The 22,165-nt window shown below is 45.3% G+C and overlaps 2 protein-coding genes across 3 annotated transcripts in view; one reads left to right on the top strand and one right to left on the bottom strand.

The window, feature by feature from the left end:
- The window catches only part of LOC120838262 (structural maintenance of chromosomes protein 4), a 68,580-nt gene extending 60,916 nt beyond the window's left edge, over nucleotides 1-7,664 (bottom strand). The window contains exons 1-5 of the mRNA XM_040208097.2: nucleotides 7,621-7,664; nucleotides 6,742-6,831; nucleotides 3,391-3,533; nucleotides 1,683-1,874; nucleotides 984-1,160 (exon numbers count right to left, since the gene is read on the bottom strand). Coding sequence (XP_040064031.1) covers nucleotides 984-1,160; nucleotides 1,683-1,874; nucleotides 3,391-3,533; nucleotides 6,742-6,829 — 600 coding nt within the window. The 5' untranslated portion in view covers nucleotides 6,830-6,831; nucleotides 7,621-7,664. The remainder of the gene's footprint in view (nucleotides 1-983; nucleotides 1,161-1,682; nucleotides 1,875-3,390; nucleotides 3,534-6,741; nucleotides 6,832-7,620) is intronic.
- A 1,138-nt stretch (nucleotides 7,665-8,802) lies between these two features.
- LOC115324092 lies at nucleotides 8,803-21,204 on the top strand. Of its 2 annotated transcripts, XM_040208109.3 has the most exons (4): nucleotides 8,900-9,503; nucleotides 12,824-13,678; nucleotides 13,721-16,163; nucleotides 20,468-21,204. In XM_040208109.3, the coding sequence occupies exons 1-3, from the start codon at nucleotides 9,200-9,202 to the stop codon at nucleotides 15,022-15,024; spliced, it is 2,463 nt and encodes an 820-aa protein (XP_040064043.1). In that variant the 5' UTR covers nucleotides 8,900-9,199; the 3' UTR covers nucleotides 15,025-16,163; nucleotides 20,468-21,204. The 2 variants fall into 2 exon arrangements, with proteins under 2 accessions (XP_040064042.1, XP_040064043.1); XM_040208108.3 differs by having other exon boundaries at nucleotides 8,803-9,503; nucleotides 12,824-16,163.
- The last annotated feature ends 961 nt before the right edge of the window (nucleotides 21,205-22,165 follow it).

The raw sequence follows: 22,165 nt of genomic DNA, 5'->3' as shown, positions 1-22,165 counted from the left end.
CAGTGGTTTGACAAAAGTCAAATTTGGGGGTTTTATGTGCCAAACCAACGACGGGCATCTGGCACGCCCCAGCTGAGGACTGAGGATTAATTTCGACCACCTGGGGATCTTTTGACGAGCAACCGAAAGCTCGGTTACACAGCGCCTTCTCCGCAATAAGACTCCGTCAGATTGCGGGCACCATGGCCGGGATTCAAACCCGCCACCTGGGGATCCGTAGGCCGGCGCTCTCGCCTCGGAGCCACCGAGGCGGCTCAGTGGTTTGACAGACCAAACTGGTTTTGGAGCAATTTTTGGAGCAGAAAAGTCCACACTTTGGAGCAGCTTAGGAGCAGAAAACCTATATTTTTGGAGCAACTTAGGAGCAGAAGAACCTGCGTTTTAGAGCACTGAAGTATAAAAAAATTGCATTGTGGAGCATTCTAGGAGTAATTGCGACATCATTTTAAGAAATCATCTTAGCCAGTTGTACCAAACTAGTTTTGTACTGCAAGTGTTGGAAAGTATTGAATTACTTTGAAATATCTGAAATTGCACACAGAAAGATATTTTATTTCTAGGAACAAACTTAGACTAAACATGAAGCGGCCCGACTCGGGAACATTAATGCTACATGCTATGTTGCATCATACAATGTACATGTACAATGTAACGGTACAATGGCTAGGATGTACGATACATTGAATCCATCAGATCGACAAATATGGCTGAACCAAGGAATGAGGCGGTGGCTTGCACCCTTTGGCGATGGAATAGCCAGGGTTGTCAACTGAGCTTTCACTTTCCGCTAAATCTAGAGTCACCGTGATCTTTTCACGAAGCGTGGTGGCGCAATTTTGGTCGATTTCACGCTTTTTGGCGCTGCGAGCAGAAAATTGTGGACGTGTCAAAATAGCGCAATCGGTGCGGCCGTCCCTTCCCGGCGTAACTGACGATGATCCCACACAAAAACAGGCATAGGCCAGCCAGCCGGAGGTGAGCACCTGAAGAATGAGGAAGCGGTTGTGGTCCAAGTCGATGCCGAAAGAGCGGAGCACCCTGTTGGCCTCCTTGAAGGTGCAGCGTCGGCCGTTGACGGTGTAGTAGGACGAGTTGTCTCGGTGGGCGGTTCTCCCAACAACAAACTCAGAATTGGGTACCACCTCATAGTTGTTCTCATCCTGGAACAAAAAATGACGAGTGGCAGCTTCCTCAAAAGAGCACAAGTCACATTACGGTAAACTATCGGCGACACGGTTGGAGCGAATGCGGCATGAACACCCTTTTTTTTTATTTTTTACATTTTTGTTGAAACGAGGTTTTGCCACGGGCAAAATTTTGCCAATTAGGTCGAAGTACTAAATAAACGCTGTACCACACCAGCAGTTTCAATGGCAGCAATTCAATTTTCGGAACAAGAACAAGGAAACCCGACAATTGCTCGTTCGTCCTAACAGTGTCACACTCTGTAGACAAAACGTGACATCAGTTCTGGGAGCCAAAGCCTGAAATCTTTTCACGGTCCTTTTAAGGTACAAGCACCGCGACATTTATAGCAAGTGTCGTGAGACTGCAGTACAACCAAATTCCCTCGGGTCATAAGGCAGCAGAACAAAAATGCCTCGTAACCTGCTCCCCTCGGTAATGCCCCTGGGCGACGAGGGTGTTTGAAATGAAGAAATAAATAGAATAATAAATCGCACCGTATCAATGATTTTCTGGAAGTAGACGTGAACGCTGCAGCTGTCCAGGTCGGTGTTGTTGGTGCTGTTATGGATGAGCACGCCAACCTTCTTGGAGCGGATCTTCTGGGCCCGGTAGCCGAACACAAAGAGCAAGGAGTCGATGACGTTCGACTTGCCGCTGCCATTGGGCCCCACTATGGCTGTAAAGTTCTGCATGGAGAAGTAAGTCTTAAAATCTTAAAGCCCAACGAGCAAAAATGAATTCTTCCCGGCAAAAGATTTCTCTCCTTTTCCCCCTTGAAGTTTCTTCTCACTTCTTTACGTCTTTCTTGCATGCTAAACGCCTTATAACCTTCGAAACCCGAAGAACAGGGATTATTCACACCGGCAGGAAATGAGCACAGAAAGGGGCTGTTGCTATCGCCCAACTCGGATTCGAGGATTGCTGTTCGAGCTATTCTGTGACGCGCTCACGAGTTTCTTTTCGAAGAAGCACCATACTCCTTTCACTCTTAAGCTGACAGTACAATGGAAGCTACGTTCTTGTCGTACTAGCCCTATGTCTATCTTTAGCCACGTGATTACGCTTCTGTTTATACACACGCACAGGGAGCGGGGTTTGGCGATCCTGCAACTCCCTTAGCACTGTCAGCTCAGGGGTCAATGGAGATTTCCCTTTTTTCTTTACATAGGACCAGCGGCATTGAGCTGCTGGTTGTGTGTTGTTATTTTTTAAATATTTATTTTTTACTATGCGCTAGGCTAAGTTTTGGCGGCACAGTGTATGTTCAAGAGCGCAGATATGCCACCAACAAATGACGACGACTCGCATATCACCGTACGCCATTTTTTTACTTATTGATGGTCTGCGTGAGGATACCGAGGTGTCCCAAAGGCACAGCAGAGCTTTCGAGGTCATGGCAGTTAGAGAAGATCTTCATTTCTAGTGTTTACTTCTTTTAGAAGAGGGTCAAACATTGTTGTGACAACCTCGGCTGGATACGCTACGCTGATGCTCCGCTGCAGTCTCCTCCTGACATGTATATTCTTTTAGGCCATCATCCCACATTCTTTTCTTCGATAAGAACCTAGAATAAAGGCTCAGAGACCTCAACGTTTGTTGTACTGTAAACAACTTTATTTTTCCGGTCAAATAATTTCGTGGATTTCACTCAGTATGAATTTCGGGAACATTTAGCGGAAGGGTTCTTTCCTTCATTTTCTGTTGCGGGAAAAACGGCGAGGAGAAAATCGAGGAGTAAGCTTCCTCCTTTCTGCCCGTTGGTCAACCTTTAAGGCTGGTTCACACGCTTGTGCTCAATTGCGACCAAGCGCGTCGTGTAGCCTCGTGAAGAGAGAGCACGCCAGCACCATTGGTGAGGTAGCCCCAGAACTGCATTTAACTAGACTGAAGGATTTGCAGTATGTGAGAGATCGATAGTACATACCATTCAGAAAAAATGGTCATTAACAACGTCGCCAAACACTTATCAAGCCCATGGTAAAAGGAAAGTGCACAAAAAATTATGAAATATACTCAAATCGCGAGTGTTGTAGGGCTGCCCAATAGATGGTGCCAGTCTCATCAAGAGCGCTACTCTAGACGGGAAAAAGTGTGCTTTTGTCGCGCAGCAACGAACGGGGCAATTGCACACTGGCGATAATTAAAATATCTCGTAAACCCCCGTCAGAAGACGACGCCCGATCTTGGCACCGCCGGGCCCACCTTGTGAAACGGCCCGATGACCCTCTTTCCGGCGTAGGATTTGAAGTTGAGGTTTTCGATCCTGGAGATCATCAGACGTGGTCCCGTTGGATCGAATGTGCACGAGGCGGGAGGTGGAGGGGGCACGTAAATGTCTCCGATGCCTGCGTGAAAGCGCGTGGCACGCGATTCGGTTAGCCCGAGCGCATCATGCCGTGTTCCCCAAACCGTTGGTCATGACAGATTTGGCGGGAAGTCCCAAAGCGGATCAGGAACTTGAAAAACATTAATGTGAACTTGGCTTTTATAAGGTGGAATTAGGGGTGCCACCTTTCCCCGAAGAAATAAACCGGCCGTGCGAGGGGGGGAATTATGTGGGATTGAATTGGAAAAGCCATGTTGAGTCTTTAATATACAAATTCAATTTATTTTGAAACGAGCTTTCAGAATTGAAATAATTAACATGAAGATATAAAAATACAATACCACATGTAAGTACTTGAATACGCAACACTGAACCCAATAACACGCATAGATACATACCATTTAGTCAAAAGTAAAGTGCCAAACCAGACCCCACACCTCTACCTATCCTCTGCAGCAGGCATGAGTAAGGATGCTGCTATCGTGCACTGCTCCTGTCACTTTGGGACACACGCACGCTACAATATCGCTACAGATGTCGACCTTTCCCAAAGATAGCCGGCGCATGGTTCAGCATATCCTCATATTCGGGCAAAACCCAAAAAAATGTGGCAGATAGAAAACAGAAACACGATTGGGTTTAAAGGCAATCAAGCAAATCTTGTTTTTTTTTTTTTACATTATGTGGACGCATCTGATTAAAAAAGAAACAAGCAGAAAAGAGGGGAAGAAAGTGGAAAAGCCGCAGATGCCCGCCTCCGTGGACGGGCGATAGCTCCACGCATGCCTGTCAGGATGCCGACAAATGTTAAATTTCGTAAAACCATTCACTTCCCCCCCTGAAGGACAGGGTAGTCCTGTGTAGTGGTCGCACATTTCCAGCAAGGTGCTGGCTTCTTGCTTTCGCCCATTTCCCAGAGCTGGAACTCGGGGTCCTTGTTCTGAGAAACTGATTTAACAAATTAGCTCACTTTGGTCCTTTGGAAAATTCATTCCTACTGGCATACATCTTTTCTTTTTTTTCTTTCCTGATGGTTTCTAGTATAGGTGATTTGCTCTGACAATATTAACTGTCAGATTAAATTTCAGCATATATTTTCTGTATTAGTGTTCATGGGCTGAGTACAATTTCAATCCACCATCGCATAAGTCAGTGATGTGATTGGCCTAAGCCATTTTGGCGCACGTTCCGGAGCAAGCAAAACAGTGTTTTGGAGCAGCAAAAGCGGCTTTTGGAGCAGCCAAGACAGTGTTTCGGAGCAGTAAAAGTGGATTTTGGAGCAGATATTCTTAGGAAAATAAATATATTTGTTTTAAGTGCTGTACAAACGAAGGGCACTTTGTGTTGTGTTGTGTTCTGATGTGACGTGTTGTGATAGAACTCGCTGCTTCTGTTTTTACTGCTCAGACATCCCACAAGTGTACAGTGCTGTAGGCACTGCCAAGCAATTTCGAAAAACCGCTTGCCACCGGTTCCCGACGTGCCAGATTTTCGTCAAAAGTAAGCAAACGTAAAACAATGAATCGCAAGCGTCCCAGCTGGTGCCTCAGTCACGCAATCATGTTCGCATGCATGTGAGGCAAACTTCGGCAGGCTTGCTGTTGGGCATGCTTTGTCGCGCGAGCGCAGACAACGGCTGTCCGATCGAAACCGAAACCATGACCCTCAGTTCCGTCGTTAACTAATCCCCAAAATTGTACACAAAATGTAACTTTCGAGCATACGACAAAACCAGTCCAGTGGCGCGTGCTTGCCAGGCCGGCAAACAAGGTACAAGCTAAACACACAAAAAATAAAGAAGCTGAGTGCATTGATGCAAGACATTGCGAGCCAGCCTCAAAACATTCTTGGAGCACTTTGTGCAACGACTGAACTCGAGACAAACACACGCGCGCTATGCAGGTTCAGCGTGCAGACACTGCCTTCTTTGCTTGAGCTCACTTCCCTTCACCAACTTTCTTTCACAGCAGATTTTTCACGTACCGAGGTCCCTCTCGAAAGAAGGCCCACCGAGAAGAGTCTCGATAATCAATACTTTGACAGAGCAGTCTTTGAATTAAAGATGGATTTTTGTAGTACCGTATAATTTAAACAAGAACAGGAACGTTGATGAACATGCGGCGGTCCTTACGTTACAGTTTAGAAAGTACCATATCTGCAGTGATGTGGGGACGGCAACATTGGACGTCGCGCGACCACGGTGACTGAAAGGCAGTGACCAAATATAGTTTTCCCACTGCCGTTGCTTCAGCTAACGAAGTAACTCCTGCCGTGCAAAAGCATGGTTTCGTTTCACAGCACGACGGCATGGCTGGTACCCGGCACGCTAGCGTCAGAGTGTCTGCGCACATCCACGTCTATCGCTGAAAATATAAAAAAAAAAAAAAAGAGACGAGACCCACAAGACGAGAGCGCGAAACGCCGGAAAAACCATGCAAGACCGAGTGGACAATTGATTCACGGTACTTTGTGTCAGGCGGCCGCTTGTGCCACATAACACACGCCTGCTCAATTACAGTACTCGGTTTAGGTTCGGTTTTGAAAGGCGACCTAAATTGGTCCTTTGGCGCAGGCTTGGCGCAGATTACCCATAATTTGGCAAAATGTAGCAGGATGTAGCAGGGTTAGGCCCTTGGCGCAGTTTGGCGCAATTGGCGCAGCAATCACATCACTGCATAAGTACAAAAATCAAGTCCGAAAAGGATTCCTTTTTGGTTTTCCTCAGAAATTCACCATGACACCAGAGAATGCTGGTGTGCTGTTTCCCCCTCTGTCATGCACCCCTAATTTGCTTTAGGTTATTATGCTGTTTTCCCAAAGAAACGAAATGAGAAAAAGTTTGACAGGGGTATACTACCTGTCCCGTCATGAGAGCTGGTTGGTGATGACGTAGAAATAGGATCAGTACAATGTACAGTGCTTAAAAGGAAATATTTTAGAATTTTGGCAAAACCATGGAAGACATTTTGCTGGCCTGGCCGTTGGTGCCCAATATGCGTGCTGAAAAGTGCCCTTTAGTGCACACCTGAGAAGGAAGTGAGCGGCCATGTTGGCAGCATTCATATACCGAATAAAAGTTTTCTAACACTCAGGGGACATTACAAACACATAGCCGATCTGCCTATGTTCACCCCTAAGTAACTTCAACCTCGGGTACTTCTCGTCTCGCCTTATTTCACCACTTGCACCCTTTACATTTTGTTCGACAACATGAAAGAACTACTCACGAATGCCTCCTTCTTCATCTTCCTCCTCCTCCTCCTCCTCTATTTGCCCATTGGTCGCTTCTTCCGAAACACTAGTGCTTGGTACCATGCCTGCGTATCAGGAAGCAAAATCCCTGAAAATGTGAAAATCGAAAAAGGCTGCAATCAATTCAAAGACAGACATTGGCAATGAGACAACAAAGAGCAGTTGCAGCCGCTTCCGAGTTGCGACACTTGCCCGAAGGGAACAAACAGGTTTCAAATGTAGCTCAGAATTTCTACAAACTGGGAAGTAAATCTTTTCTGCTGCAACGTTTACTGCGTGCTCTCAAACTGCATTACACTTGTTTTAACGTATGAATCGCCTACTGTAGGAGAACGACAGCATCTGTCGCATTGCTGTGGTAGCTTTCCACCGAATGGCAATTTAAGAAGCCAAATAACGGAGAAGATGCCGGCGAGTTTATGAACATTCAATATCTTGAACACCCGAGTCCGGGAGTCGAAGATGTCTCAAAGTCCCGCTAACTCTAAATTGCTGACGGTCAAAGCGCATCTTCTAGTCAAACATGACATTCCACATCACTAAGGAAACAAACTTTGGGCCAGTGTGGCGAGTTCTCCGTGGGGATTACCCAGGCACACAAGGTCACAAGAGGCAATGCTGCCAATACCAGAATGGCTGGAGTCCTATCTTTGTAACGTGAGTTGCTCGTCAGTTCAATCTCAGCGAAGGCCCTATCAGCCATGAATGCAGGACGCTTAATATGAACGACCACGCTAACGGTTACCGCTATATCGAATGGCACATGATGTTTGTTTCTTTATCACTATGAATAACTCGCGCCATGAAATGGAATCACTTTTTCCGACTTTTATCGATTCATTCACGTTACTGACCGATGTGGCTGGAGCGTTGGAGGCACCACGAAAAGCCGCGGGAAACTTACAATGGCATTGGGCACAACTATGAGCTTATTTCCAAGGAATGCTTAAAGAACGAGACACGTGAAATACCCCCAATGACAGATTTTACGAAAGAGCACTTACTTTTTAAATTACTCTTCAAATACAACGGACAAATTCGAACACGAGCAACCGTCACCGACCGCGGAGTTTCAACTTTCAAGCACGACCAAAATTTGTACCAGTCAGTGTTGCCAGATGGTCCCAACAAAAAACCGCCAAACGGCTGGGAGGTATAGCCCAAATATAGCCAAATCTATAAAAGAAATATAGCCCAAAATAGCCAAGACTAAAAACAACGATTTTTAAGCCTTTTATTGACAATTTTTCATACGCGCAAAAAACAACACGTTAAATTCTCTTTTTCAACGCTCAAATGCGCCACTTTTTGTGTACATTAGGTCCCCTGATATATATATATATATAAACAAAAAGCTTAAGAAGGATGAAAAGTTTAGAAAACATACGTGGATATTGTGAAGCCCGTTAGATACAATCATACAGTAAAAGAACAGAATGTAGAAGCAGAACAGTCAGAACTGGGAGTTTCAAACTAGCACCCCCTATATCTAAGGTATAGGGGGTGCTATAGCTTAGACAATAACCCACCCGTCTATTTTTCTTTGTGTAGAATATGAGCGTCCCCCGTTCCGGTTCAAGTTATTTTTGATTGTGTTCCTTTTCTTAAAGTTGGCGATGCCTAAGAATTTTCGCAATGGGCACCAAAGCTGCGTTTGGAGAGTCCAGTCTACGTCCGGGTAGAAGACGCGCTACCGGACCTGTAAAAACAGTGCAATTTGTTCGTTTGATTTGCTTCACTGCGCTGTGGGGAGACCGCTTGAACTCTGCTAGCACTGCTTCTCTCTGCATTGTGAAAACCCCGAAGTTTGTAGAAGTTTGAAGCCATTCTCCTTCCTTTCTCTCCTCTCAACTAGAGCACTATATAGGCGAGCGCCTATCCAGAGATCTGCCCGTGCCTAGATCTGGGGACAACGCCAGCGTAGGGAAAACCGCTCGTAGGGAATCTGTTTGCGTGGTGGTGATGATGATGATAATAATCATGCCATATAACACCTGAGGCTGTGGTTGAAGTAATTAGAAACTTTTTAGTAGAAGGATCAGACACAGAAAGGGACGTCTGAAACTCAGCTAACTGGTTTATTTCTCGACCATCCTATATCATGATAGTATCACGTATGACCCGCCCACTGGCGCCACCCTGGCCTCGCTGTTTTCAAGTTTCAACCGTAATAACGGTGGTAACGGTTCTCAGTTTAAAATTTGGATCGTTAGTGGTTGCCCCGTAGCTTTTGTGTATGTTAGCTGTGCTAGCGATATAACGCTTTATCACTTCGTAAAACCGCCGTCCTTACTTATTATTATTATTATTATTATTATTATTGTGCTCGCATAACCGTGTTGCGTGGCTTAATTCAGATGCAGCACACTACCGGTTAGGGTGATAACCTAAATTTTAAGAAGTTAGGTCTGCTCGTATTCGTCTTTCCTCGCTATGGCGGAACCCGCGGAACCTGGAGGAAGCGGTGGTGTTTCTTCTAAGACCGACCCAGATAAGTACAAGTGCACGATTTGTGATAAGCGTTTCAAGAAAATTTACAACTTAAAGAGGCACTTAAAGGAGGTCCACGGGGAATCTGACAAGAGCTGGGTCACATTTCCCCTTCGCCGTTGCCGCCTTGCATGCGATCTGTGTCCAACGGCTTCTTTTGCGTTCCATGGGGGCTTGCTGCTCCACTTTGAAGCGAAACACGGGTTCGTCGCGAGGCGCGAGAAGTTAGAGTTCGATTCGTTGAAAGGTAAGTGGCGCTCGCTTTTCTCGATATGTTGTCGGAGTAAAGCTATACGCACTCCGGAGTGCGCTTCGAACGGAAATGGCTATACGCACTCCGCTTTTCTCCTACAAAAAAGAGTGGACACAACTAGTTTCCTAGGCGGTGCCATGGCGTAGTGGTTAGGGCAGTTAGGGTGTCCGCTTCATACGCAAGTGGACGCGGGTTCGATCCGCGGTGGGCCTACTTTTTTTTTTTCTTGTTCTCAAACATTTTGTTTTGTTGAGGCATTTGGCGATATTTACGACATTTCCTTTTTTGCAATGAACAGTAAAAAAAAAAAAATCGAATGTTGTCGAGAAACTTTGCAGAACTAAATGGTATCGACTCCCTTTCCGGAGGTGCGATCGGGGACAGCGGGGCTTGGATTGCCGGCTGGACGCCGCGAAGCGGCGTGTACTGGTTACGCTTAGTAATTAGCAGCCGATACTGTCGCCGCGAAGCGGCGTGAACGCAGGCGGGGGGCTGTGTTAACGAGCGCCCCAGTGATTCACGCGCCGTTCGAAAAGGGTGGCCCGAGCGGCATGATCTCTCGGAGGAGTGCGTATAGCCATTTCCGCGCGAAGCGCACTCCGGAGTGCGTATAGCTTTACTCATGTTGTCGCATTGGAAATTAAAAGTGTGTTGTTGGGCCAGTGTGATCATCTCGAAAACATTGCAAAAAAAAAAATAAAAAAATAAAGGATAACAACAGAGACGCACAAGCGTTACTATCGAGTATCGACTGACTGTTTAATGCGTGTTAAGAGAAGTACAAGAAGAAAGTCGCTTTGTTAATTTTTTTTTTTTTTTTTTTTTAATTTCCTTTTTTCGTTTAGGGGATTTGTTCACCTTTCTAGAATCTAGTGCATAAAAATGCAACATTGCCTTCCTTTGAATCTCAAAATGCCCCACTCTTTTCGATAGTACCGCTTGTCCTGTCCCTCACTCGTCTTTTGTGCGAATTGTTTACGAGATGCTTAAAACTTGCCACGCAGTACGAGTTTATTCTTTAGTTCCCCTCTGAAAAGGGCTTTCAAAATTGTAGCTTGTGACGTCATGTACAGAGCTCTTTCGTTGTGCAAGTGCATGGTCCTCAAAAAGCTCGTGCACTGAATGCACTGATCAAATTTATGCACACTCAGCGTGCTCCTGGAGAGGTGGCAATCAATTCATTGCAAAATGTCTTTAGTCTTTCATTACTCTTTATTTATTTTGCTCTGGAGAGCCACGGAAAAGCAGCACCCAGTACCATGGAGGGCCACGGTGCCGCGTCTAGTGAACATGAAAATGTGATGAGTACATACATGCGCGATGACGACGACATGGATTTTTGGTATTGGAGAGGATGGCAGACCGATTCGCAGAAGTCCAGATTTAGTCGAGGTGGGTTGGGTGGGTTAGCAGCGAGCCATGGGGATCTGGCATACCGTTCGATCGGTGCATGAAAAAGCCCCAGGAACATGATGGCGCTGTTGCTCACTGGGACCCACTGGAGTCAAAGCATCAGGCTCCAAGGAGGTAGCCCAGTCAAAGTAGAAGCTGCCGCCTCCAAGGAACCGAGGCCCAGGGCTCAGATTGAGGCACCGCTGTCGCCCGGTGTGTCATCCTCTTATGTCGTTGAGAGGATGACACACCTGTTATTTGTAATAAGCTGCATGAGAATGTTGCCGTGACAGTCTTGTGCAGCGTCGGTCAAGTGGGTTAACATTTTTGTAATAAGCCGCCGCAGACTGTCGCTGCGAAGCGGCGTGAACGCAGGCAGGTGGGTGGGTTATTGCGCACCCTTATGATGCACACTAGACGAAATGTCCCTACAGCATGCAATTCGCAGAACGAGCATTGATAAAACGATTGTGTTGACGAAACGCGTGTCCCTGAAAAGTTGTCTACGAAACGTAATTCCACGAAGCGAGTTTCAAGAAAATTATAAAAAAACCCTCATGGAGCGGCACGCGCTGCGTAGCCGAAAGTCTATATTTGACGTCGTAAATGGTGAATGGGGGACATGGATTTCTTACGTTTGCCAATAATTTTGCACCAAATAATTGTCACATTTGGATTCAAGTAAATATTCACCTCCAACTATATTTTTAAGAACCACTTCAGCTTTCTTTAAGGCGTGTTACTTTACTAACAAGACTTTCAGATCAGGACATCAACAGGATCGCCTCCTAAAGCACATCTGCGCTTGGGAATAGCCATACTTCCACCATACGTACCTTATAACGTCTTGGAGAAGGATTTAACCGCATACAAATGATTTAGCACTAAATCATTTGTGTGCTAACATACTTTACTTCCTCGTTACGTTATAGTGTGGTAGGTCAAGAAAGAGTTGAATGACCGTCTGAGCCCTTTCTAAGACAAAATCAAATGTAAATTTTTATTCCTTGAGTTGGCACTCGTGCACTGGCGCTAAAGCTTGCGGTTACTACACAAACCTGGCACACCTGATTGTAGGGGCTTTCGCCGTTGCCACGGGTATGCATGATGGAAGTACGGCTATCTGAGGTGTGGAGTAAATTGGGTGAAAATAAGGAGTGGGCCGACTTTCAGTGTGAAGCAATGATGGCTCTACTTGCCAGTCGGTAATGGTTCTTTATATTCCCATAGCTAGCTAAAAGAAAACAGCTAATCAAGCTAAAAAACAGGGGTGGTTTACCTTTCAGGGCTGGGGCATCTCGGAATTTTATCGTAAGCATATATCTCATGTCTACAGTTTATGTGGTACTAACATACTAGGGTTTTTCAGCTGCTCTTGTTACTGCCACTATAATGAGACTTGACATTTTCCTAGGGGTGTATGAATACTTTAATATCTGAATACAAATCGAATAGTAATCTCTCGGATAATTCGATTCGCGAATAAAATTCTTAGTGTTTAATTAACCGAAGATTCGTTATGTTTTGTGAAATATGCGCAGTCGACACACAGCCATAGAAACTTGTGCTCTGTCCGATGTTGTGCGCACTTGCGTTCAACTTATGAATAAACAAGATGCATTTTGGTTTCTGGTTGTTCTGTCCTCCCGTCACTCACTTAGCAGGTGCACTTGCAAACACCACACATGTGGGGCTCAGTGAACCTGTTTTTGCAGACTGCAGTGTTTTGGAGTGCACCTACTGTGTGGGCATTGGGAGCACAAACAAACCATGGACCACATGCTACAGCTAAGTCTGGTTAGGGTGTATATTTAGTGAAAAAGAAAGTATGTTTTGAAGCAGGGAAGTATGTGATGTGACTGATGTACTACTCTTCATTCAGGCCATTTCCTTTTAAGCTTTCTTTTTTCTCTGCTTGCCAGAATTCAGTGACTGGAGGGAGGCTGAGGAAAGCAGAGAGCATGTTCATTTCGTTCTCCACAACGGACCCAAAAAACCATCAGATAACAATGTCCTGACAAGGTACTACTACTGCCACCGCTCTGGACCAGTTCAGAGCACCAGCCAAGGTAAACGACAACTGAAAACTCAGGGCAGTTGTAAGACTAATGTGCAATGCTTAGCCACAATTCAAGCAACAGAGAAAGATGGGAAGGTGACAGTAGAGTACCAGTCAGAACACTACGGCCACCCGAAGGAACTGAAGCACCAGCGCCTCTCGACGACTGAGAGGGAGGCTTTAGCTGATAAACTAAAGCAAGGCATCCCCGCCCGTAAGGTTCTGGTAGATGCACGTTCTTCCGCTGGCAGTGAGATGGGCAGGCTTCATTTGCTCTCAATGAAAGACATTGGCAACATCTCCGTCAAGCATGAAATTCTGACGAAAGAGCGACGGCACAAGGATCAGTTTAAAAGTGTCTCAATGTGGGTGGAGGAACTGAACAAACAGTCAGATTCCCCAGTGCTGTACTTTGACATGGAGGAAGGAAAAGAAAAAGAGACCTTTGAGCTTGCCCTGATGACTGCCCCTCAGAAAGAACTCCTCACGAAGCTGGGCCCCAAGTTCTTGTGCATTGACTCCACTCATAATACAAATGGCCACAACCTGCAACTGACGACCCTCATGACAGTTGCAGAAGATCAATCAGGCATGCCATGTGCATATTTGATCTCAAAGAAACTAGACACCGAGACCATGAAACGCTTCTTTAAAGCCATAAAGGAAAAAATTGGCAACCTCGCATGCGAAGCATTCATGTCCGATGATGCTGCCGCATATGGTAATGCATGGGAGGAAGTGATGGGCCGTGCCCAACATCGCATGCTCTGCTCCTGGCATGTAAACCGCAACTGGACTCAGAAGTTGCAGTCAGTCCAAGATAAGCAAACCCGTGACCGTCTTCGCGACGAGTTGTGGGCGCTGAGAAATTCCAAAGATGAGGGTCAATTTCAACAAGCTCTGACAGGCTTTCTCTGTCAGAAACTAAGTGAAGAGGCTGATCCGAAACTAATTCAACAAGTACAGGAGTTTCTTCAGTACTTCGAGCGCTACTATGGTGGCAGAGCAGAACAGTGGGCGCTCTGCTTCAGAAAGGGCATTCCTTTTAATACTAACAACCACCTGGAGGCAATGCACAAGGACCTGAAGTCACACTACATGCATGGAACTCACAACCAGAGGCTCGACAAGCTGTTGATGATTCTCTTCGAACTGACCCGTGACCGCCTCTACAAGCGTCTCAAGTCGCTCGTAAAAGGAAAAACGAATCGGCATGATGCAGCCCTTTTTCGGAGGCACCAGGAAGGGATGAAAATTCCTGCATCAGATGTAGAACAGCTGCAAAATGGCAATGGCTGGCTTGTAAAGTCCCAGTCCCAGGCAGAGAGAAGCTACCATGTTGAGAAGGGCGATCCCTGCCAGAGTTGCGTGCTTCGCTGCAAGGACTGTGACATCTGTATCGACAGTTACAAGTGCACTTGCAATGACAGCCTGATTTCAGCGTCAATGTGCAAGCACATTCACGCAGTAGCTTACCTGGGGCTTCATGCGACGACTGTGGAGGAGGCCGACACCGAGCCAGATGTAGAAATGCCATCAACTACACGTGAAGCAACAGGCTTTACGTTGGATGATGAGCCACAGACTCTCTTGGATGACATTCGGCAGAGTATTGAGGTAGGGATGCAGAAGACTCAACCAAATTTAGAGGACAAGATACGTTTAGCACTGAGTGGAGTGAACAAGTCCCTCCCCAGGAAGAAATTGCCAAGCTCTTCAAGCTCCTTGGTGTTGAAACACCTTATCAAGATCCAAGAAGTACTTGACTCTGTTCCAGATGATGAGACTTCTCCTCCAGATGAGACTTCTTTAAAACCTAGGGTAATCCCGCACAACAAAAAGATGGAAAAACAAGCACGGTACTTTCCCACCAAAAGGAAACGCCCTGGTTCTGGTCCCATGCATGGCAAACCTCCCACCAGATTGGAGCAGCAGCAAATCATGGAGGGCCTTGTAGCCAGACGAGTTTCTACAGAAAGAGCGGCATCCGCGCAGCTCCCTGAAGATGTTCCGAGCACGTCTGTGCTGGCCCTCAAGGACCATGACTACTTTGCATATCAGTAGTTGTGACAATTGGACTACAAAAAAAGGGGCAGTGTTCCTCTTGCAAAAAGGGATGGTGTGTTTGACAGCTTGGATTTCTTTCCACTTTGGAAAATGTGAAGAGATGCTCGAGCTAAAGGCAAGAGGGGCATCTCTTACCATCTTCCAACAGGTGCCGAAACCAGCACTTTTCTCTCAATTTTAAATATTACTGCACAAGAATGTGCAGCTCTTTCCACCTTGGAGAATGTCAAGAGGTGCTCGAGCTAAAGGCAAGAGGGGCATCCCTTGCCATTCTCCAACAGTCGGCTTCTGTTATAGGCTGACGTTAATCATAGTGTTTTATTTTCAAATTATGTAGAAAGGTTTTCTAATTAATTTACACCTGTTATCATAGTGCCTCGACACTGCCCATTAATTCAGTGTCCCCCTTGCTGCTGCAACCGGTGCTCTTTCATTTTAGATATTACTGCAGAAGAATGTGCAGCTTTTTCTGCTTTGGAGAGTGTCAAGAGGTGCTCGAGCTAAAGGCAAGAGGGGCATCTCTTGCCACTCTCCAACAGTTGGCTTCTGTTATAGACTGACGTTAATTGTAACAGTATTTTATTTTCAAATTATGTGGAAAGGTTTTTTTATTTAATTTAACCTGTTATCATAGTGCCTCGACACGCCCATTAATTCCGTGTCCCCCTTGCTGCAAGCGGTGCTCTTTTATTTTCGATATTACTGCACAAGAATGTGCAGCTCTTTCCACCTTGGAGAATGTCAAAAGGTGCTCGAGCTAAAGGCAAGAGGGGCATCCCTTGCCATTCTCCAACAGGTGGCTTATGCTATCAGCTGACCTTAATTGAAAAAGTGTTTTAACAGCCAGAGCTTGGCAGTTTAATTTCAGATTGATGCAGACAGGTTATTTCTAAGTTAATGTGTAACCATACCACCTCGAATCACCTGTTACGTGCTTATTTTGTTATTTTGCATATTGCAGTTGCAGTTCCCGCGATGAACCATTTTTTGTTTAGTATTGAACTCATGTGCTTTAGGATATAATGGTTTTCTTGCTAATAAGTGCCTGTAATCACTGTTTCATTGTTTTGCGAGCCAAGAGGGAGTGACCACTGGCGACCACAAGCATGAGGATCTGCTACAGGAAGCATAATCATGTAAGTCATCCCTGTGTGCATGGGATAGTTCTTAACGCACTATAGATGAGGTCCTATTGCGTGCATTTTAAAAAGTGATTACTGAGAGGAGAGTGAAAGTACAGGCAATCTGGTCAATTGCAGACCTAACAAAAACCTGAAACACCGGAGAGGAAAAGGACATGAAAAAGACAACGACATACACAACGTCTCGAACACTGCTGAAGGTTTATTCTAAACCCACACCCTTTTATATGGGTACACCGCAGTCGACGCCAAGAACCCTTGCACCAAGTCACACCCCCCCAGACTCAGAAAGAGCAAACAAAAGAAGAAATGCCCTCCACGCTTCCGCACTTGCCAAAATCAATGTACTGAAAAACATTTGCAAAAAAGTTTGTACTTACTTGTCAGTCACTATCAACGAGGCACTTACACAATTTCCAGCAAAAACAATACTAAGAGTTTCTTTTACTACGCGTTAAAACTGATCTCGCTCTCGGCTTATCACCGTCATGGACAATCACCGTGGTGGACAGTTGTGGCAAACTTGTAAATGTTCTAAAGTGTCTGAACTTGGGGACTGCAGGAGAACACACCTTTTGTGCTTCATGATTCGCTCATCAACATAACATCCAGTTTGACCTATGTATGAAAACCCACATGCCAAAGGAATATTATAAATACCACCTTGACATTCACAGGCAAGATTCCGAGGCGTTTACCCGCAACCTTTTCTACCTCCCGTGAAAGGAGTCAACCTACTTAATCTGAAGTCTTCAGAAGCACATTATGATGGCCGCTCTCGTCGTCTGAGGTCGTCTTGTCTTCAAAAGCAATGTGAGACTAACTTTGGGAGACAAATTCGAGGCCTTCAGCATCGCTACTCTCCGAACTGCTGCAAGAAACTGCTCTTTTTCTGGAGACATCACCGTTGTCAGCATTCCTTATGCATGGCGCCATTTTTAAATCACCGTTCTTGGGCAAAACACACTGCAAATGTGCAAAACACTTTTTGTTTTCTTGACTTCTACCATCTTCTTGTGTTGAAAAAAGAAACCGAAACTAATTTTTTATTGTAACTTGTTTTTGGCGCAGAGAGTGCCACAGCATAAGGGTGGACGAGGTTGACTCGTCCTTGGTGATATTTGTACAAACTCTAATGACAACACAGCTCGGACCTGGGGGTTAAACGGTTAAAGTACACCGATGTAAATTTAGCACACAGGTGGAATGAAATTGAGACGCAGTGATGTGATTGCTGCGCCAATTGCGCCAAGGTGCTAACCCTGCTACATCCTCCTACATTTTGCCAACATATGGGTAATCTGCGCCAAGCCTGCGCCAAAGAACCAATGAAAAATCTGCCGCGAAAGGGTTGGTGAAGAGAAATGAGCTAAAGCAAAGAAGGCAATATCTGTTACGCTGAACTCGCACAGCGCGCTTGTTTGTCTCAAGTTCAGTCGTTGCACAAAGCGCTCCAAGAACTTTTTGTCCCTGGCTCGTAATGTCTTGCATCAATGTGCTCAAGTTTTTTTTTTTTTTTTTTTCTGTGTGTTTAGCTTATACCTCGCCAGCCGCTCTGGCAAGCACGTGCGGCTGGGCTGTTTTTTGTCATATGGTGGACAGTTACATTTTGTGTACAATTTTGGCAACCAGTTGGCGACGGAGCGGAGTGGCATGGTTTCGATCAAACAGCTATTCCCGCTCGCATGACAATTTCGCATTGTACTGCAGTGGTCACGCGTATCAACAGTTAGAGACTGCTTCTATTTATTATATAACTAGTCAACCTAATGCTGTGATATTTAATACTAAGCTGGTCACTTTAAAATAAATTTTACTAGATGCAGTTTGGTTCTTATTTATCTATAGCAGGTACATATATATGCATCATTTTACTGAAACATTGCAATATATTTCATGTCATTGGCATTTCAGTTATATGTTGAAAGAATCCCAGGTGGTCTAACTTGACTATAATATGTTTACTGTGGTGAAGAAAGTGTCCTTCGTTTGTCCAGCCCTTGAAACAAATATTTTATTTTTCTAGGAGTATCTGCTCCAAAGTACACTTTTGTTGCTCCAAAACACTGTTTTGGCTGCTCCGAAAGATGCTCCAAAACGGCTTAGGCCAATCACATCACTGGAGACGTTGCCTGTCCCTTTTTTTCTATTTCCTAACTTTTTTTTCCTTTTTTGAATACAGTTCCAGGTTTCAACCACCAGCTCGCCTGCACTTTAACCATCTCTTTTCAATAACATGGGCCATTTTTAGCTGTATTATTGAGCAGAGCTCACCTTAGTAAAAAAAAAAAGAAGAAAGAAAAAAATTACATTTTAGGCCACTGTATATTTTGGCAAAGGGAAGCAGATAATACATAAGCCAAATTTACTTCCTTCCCATTCCCTCCGTTCTTCAGTCATAATAAACACCACGTTGGCCCAAAATGCTGTTGATACGGCGCAAAAAGGGGCGGGGAATTCACCCACAAAAAGTGTTGTTTACTTAAAGGGGCACTGAAGTCATTTTTGGAAAAGGTCGTTTTTGATCTTATATTGTTTAAAAGGTGTTAATTCACGCATACACAAAGTCTTATATTACATAACTGCCTTTTCATCTCGGGACAAGAGAAAAGCATGTGGACTCTTTTTTTCTTGCGGACTACATTGTGTGGACCAATGAAAGCCCAACAGTACGCACAAATTCCGAATGATTTTATTATAACTTCTTTCGAAGAGAGCCTGATTGTACAGATTCGGATAAGACTGACCTTTTTCTCCGCGGGCGAAGCCATAGCTTGCAGCTTGCCGACAAGCGCCTTTCGTCGGCCACTTCACTTGGAAGAAAATTCTTCCCAAAAAGGGCTTGTCCCAATCTTTGAACACGCTTTTAACGAGTAAATAACCTACACATGATTGCAATTTCAGGTTTGTTGAGATGCTTAGAGTGTCTAGATTGAGGTGTCACCACAAAAAGATGATCTCAGAATCGACTTCAGTGCCCCTTTCAGTGAGGGGGCTCATACTTTTATATAATTAATGCACCATCTAGATCACTTCTGTAATAAATCGTAGCACGATAGGTCAACATAGCAATTTATGCGGTTCCTTCAAAGGGTTATTTCACATTCATACTTGTGCTGTAGTTTTACAGATCAAGAGACTTGTATGACTGAATTGTGCAGGCTGTAAACTAGTTTGTTGAAATCATCACATAAACAATGACATGAGCCATCGACCTTAGTGGCACCAATTTTTTGTCGAAGCGCCAATTAGGATTGTCGAAAGCAACGCTATCAATGCAGTCTGCTTGTGCAACGCCAACAACGCACTTTGTCTGTACTGCTGACGTTTAAGGTCTGGTAGCTAGCCCAAATGGTCCAGCATCACATACGAGGTTCGTTGGCACCAAATGCCACAACAAATGAAGTAAAGAAATGAAGAATGAAGTACTGCAACGGCAAAAACACGGAGCTCGGCCGCTTCTGTCCACATACTTTCTGCGCATGTGCGGGTACCAAATGCCACAACAAATGAAGTAAAGAAATGAAGAGTGAAGTACTGGCAACGGCAAAAACACAGAGTTCGGCCGCTTCTGTCCACATTCTGCGCATCTGCGGGCAAAGTGCCGTGTTGGTAAACCGCACGTCGGTGTATGCACTACGGCAATTTGTAATTTATATCATGATTTCTACTGGCTACAAATTGAACTTCTGAACTATTCAGGTGATCGGTATGAAATTTGCAGAGGAGATTCAACATCACGTGTAGGTGTACTGTGCAAAGTTTCAGCTCTCTAGGACAATTTTACGTACCTGCATAAGAAGATGTGTCACTCTTTCTTAAAGGGCAACTCCGCTTCATTTTTGATATTTAGAAAATATCTACATATTTAATAAACTCGCCACCAAACTTTCAAATCAGCCAAGTCGCCGAAATCTCTTCAACTCCAGCGTGCGACGTGAGGCGCAATCGTTAGCACAGTCAATGCGATGGAGTTGGAGCGGCAAACGTTGAGCCGCTCCAACCAATCACATCACTGCAGCAGGTAAACAGTGATGAACATTGCTCATCTGGGGAGAATGTTTTTAGAGGCAAAATCGAGAGAAACATTTTTATTAGGTTTTCATTTGGCTGCCCTTGCAACTAAAAGCTTTTTAGCCTTACCGTGATCTTGTGTTAAACAATGAAGCTATTTGTACTGGACCCAGTGAAGTATACATGATTGAACAGAGCTGAAACAGGAAGGTCAAAATCCTGTGTAATTCACCCAATGGTGGATTCTGTGACTTTTTGCTACAGCGATTGTTGATTATGTGCAGATACCTGGACCTCGAGACTGGTGACCTTGAAGATGTCGGCAAGGATACAGGGTGATCTGTTCACTGCAGGGCTGTGCAATTTAGTAACATGGAACTAGTGTCTCACCTCGGAGGTCTCCATGGCGTGTGAACAGTGCCAAGGCTGGTGGGGCAAGAAGTTTATTGGAAGGCTTTGTCATGCCATGGTGATGAACATTCATGACAGGCCCATCTGCTGAACCAGCTACGCAATAGAGGCAAGTCTGCTACGTCACTGGGACATGGATGCAGTGCAGTAGGCAGCATGTGGCAATGAGGACTCCTCGGGACCAGGCCAGGAGACGGACGTGCAATATTTATATTCCGCATTTTCATCCGATGTTATTGTTGACATTTAAGTGGGACATTTTGTTTGTGTGGCAAAAGATATGCCGGGTGTGTGGTGGGGTCCCACAAAAAAATAGCTATGCTGTCTTGAGCAATGTTCATAGCTCAATGGCAAGTTGTGTCAGTGATGGTCACAGTTTGGGAAATGTTTTGGATGGCTGTGTGATGGGGTGCTGTGACCTTTGGTGGACAACTGTTTTGTTGAGTCACTGTGGCCGTGTTTTTGCTAGCTTGGGAGGCGGCATGGTAATGCATCAACACAGTGACCGATTTTACTTCAAACTAAAAATGGGACACAGGAATAAACTAACTTGCTGCCTCATCGAGGCATGTCTTCAAATGTGAACTAATATATTGTCTTTTCAGTACCACCTTTTCCATTTTGTTTCATTGAAACCTCATAGTGAGAGTGACTGAGGAATATAGTCATGTCTTGTCATTATGAACACCTTCGTTCCCCAGAAAGTGTCCATAATACGAGTTGTCCATAATGAATCAAGACCAGAGACAATTGTTGTTTATGAAGTCCAGAAAACAAACACTGTTTGTTTAGGCAAAAAAATTGAGATGCAAGTTTACATTAGCACTTTCGAGCTTTTTTGTGTCCAGAAGGCAGAACACATCAGGCTGGCTTTTGCCTTGCTCATCCATTTGTCGGATTCTTCTAAAATTTCGTGCACCGTCGATTTAGCGACATCGATGCCAAGGTTCTTCTGGCTTTGCACTCCCGTATATTGCAAAAGTTCCGAGGATGTCTCGCTCTTGAATTTGCACCCTTCTTTTTTTTAACAGCGGAGCTCTTAAGGGCTTGTTTCCCCAGTATTGTGTCCGTCGGCAAACAAATGACGACAGCTGCCGCCATCTTTGAGCGACGGCGGCAACCAGCTCGCCAATTGTCTGGTTGCCACCATCGCTCATAGATGACGCAACCTTTCCACCTTACCGATTTGCGGCCGGCCATTACTTCATTACCACCATAGCACAGCTTCACTGTTCTTCTTTCTTCACCAGAATAGAAAGGCGGAAAGTTTTGTAGCGTTAGCTACACTGGCCAAGGTTGAGCAGTTTCGCGTGGCCCTCGTAATGAGCCGTGCTCATTATGTGGAGCGCGTGGCAACGGAGCTCTGCATAATGAGCCTGGCGCTGCGCGCTCCGCATAATGAGCACGGCTCATTATGAGAGCCGGAGAGGCGGGCGTGGCCCGCCTCGCTGGTTTGCGCATTCCAGAGGGGTGACGTCATAGCCGTGGCAGACGCACTGGCGCCGCCACATGCCCAGCTGTGCGCCTCCATTGTGCAGTAGCCAAGTCTGACGCTGCACCGGAGCCGCTTG

This window comes from Ixodes scapularis, unplaced genomic scaffold (assembly GCF_016920785.2).
Source record: "Ixodes scapularis isolate PalLabHiFi unplaced genomic scaffold, ASM1692078v2 PGA_scaffold2__306_contigs__length_199485367, whole genome shotgun sequence".
Classification (NCBI taxonomy): Eukaryota; Metazoa; Arthropoda; class Arachnida; order Ixodida; family Ixodidae; genus Ixodes; species Ixodes scapularis.
The sequence above is the reverse complement of the archived record's forward strand: the minus strand, read 5'-3'. Positions and strand labels throughout refer to the sequence as shown.

What these genes read in the sequence shown, in the direction of transcription:
- LOC115324092 (XM_040208108.3), top strand. Translation starts at nt 9,200, where the DNA reads ATGGCGGAACCCGCGGAACCTGGAGGAAGCGGTGGTGTTTCTTCTAAG. An exon ending in AGAGTTCGATTCGTTGAAAG is followed by an intron (nt 9,504 to 12,823) that starts GTAAGTGGCGCT and finishes TCTGCTTGCCAG; the next exon opens with AATTCAGTGACTGGAGGGAG.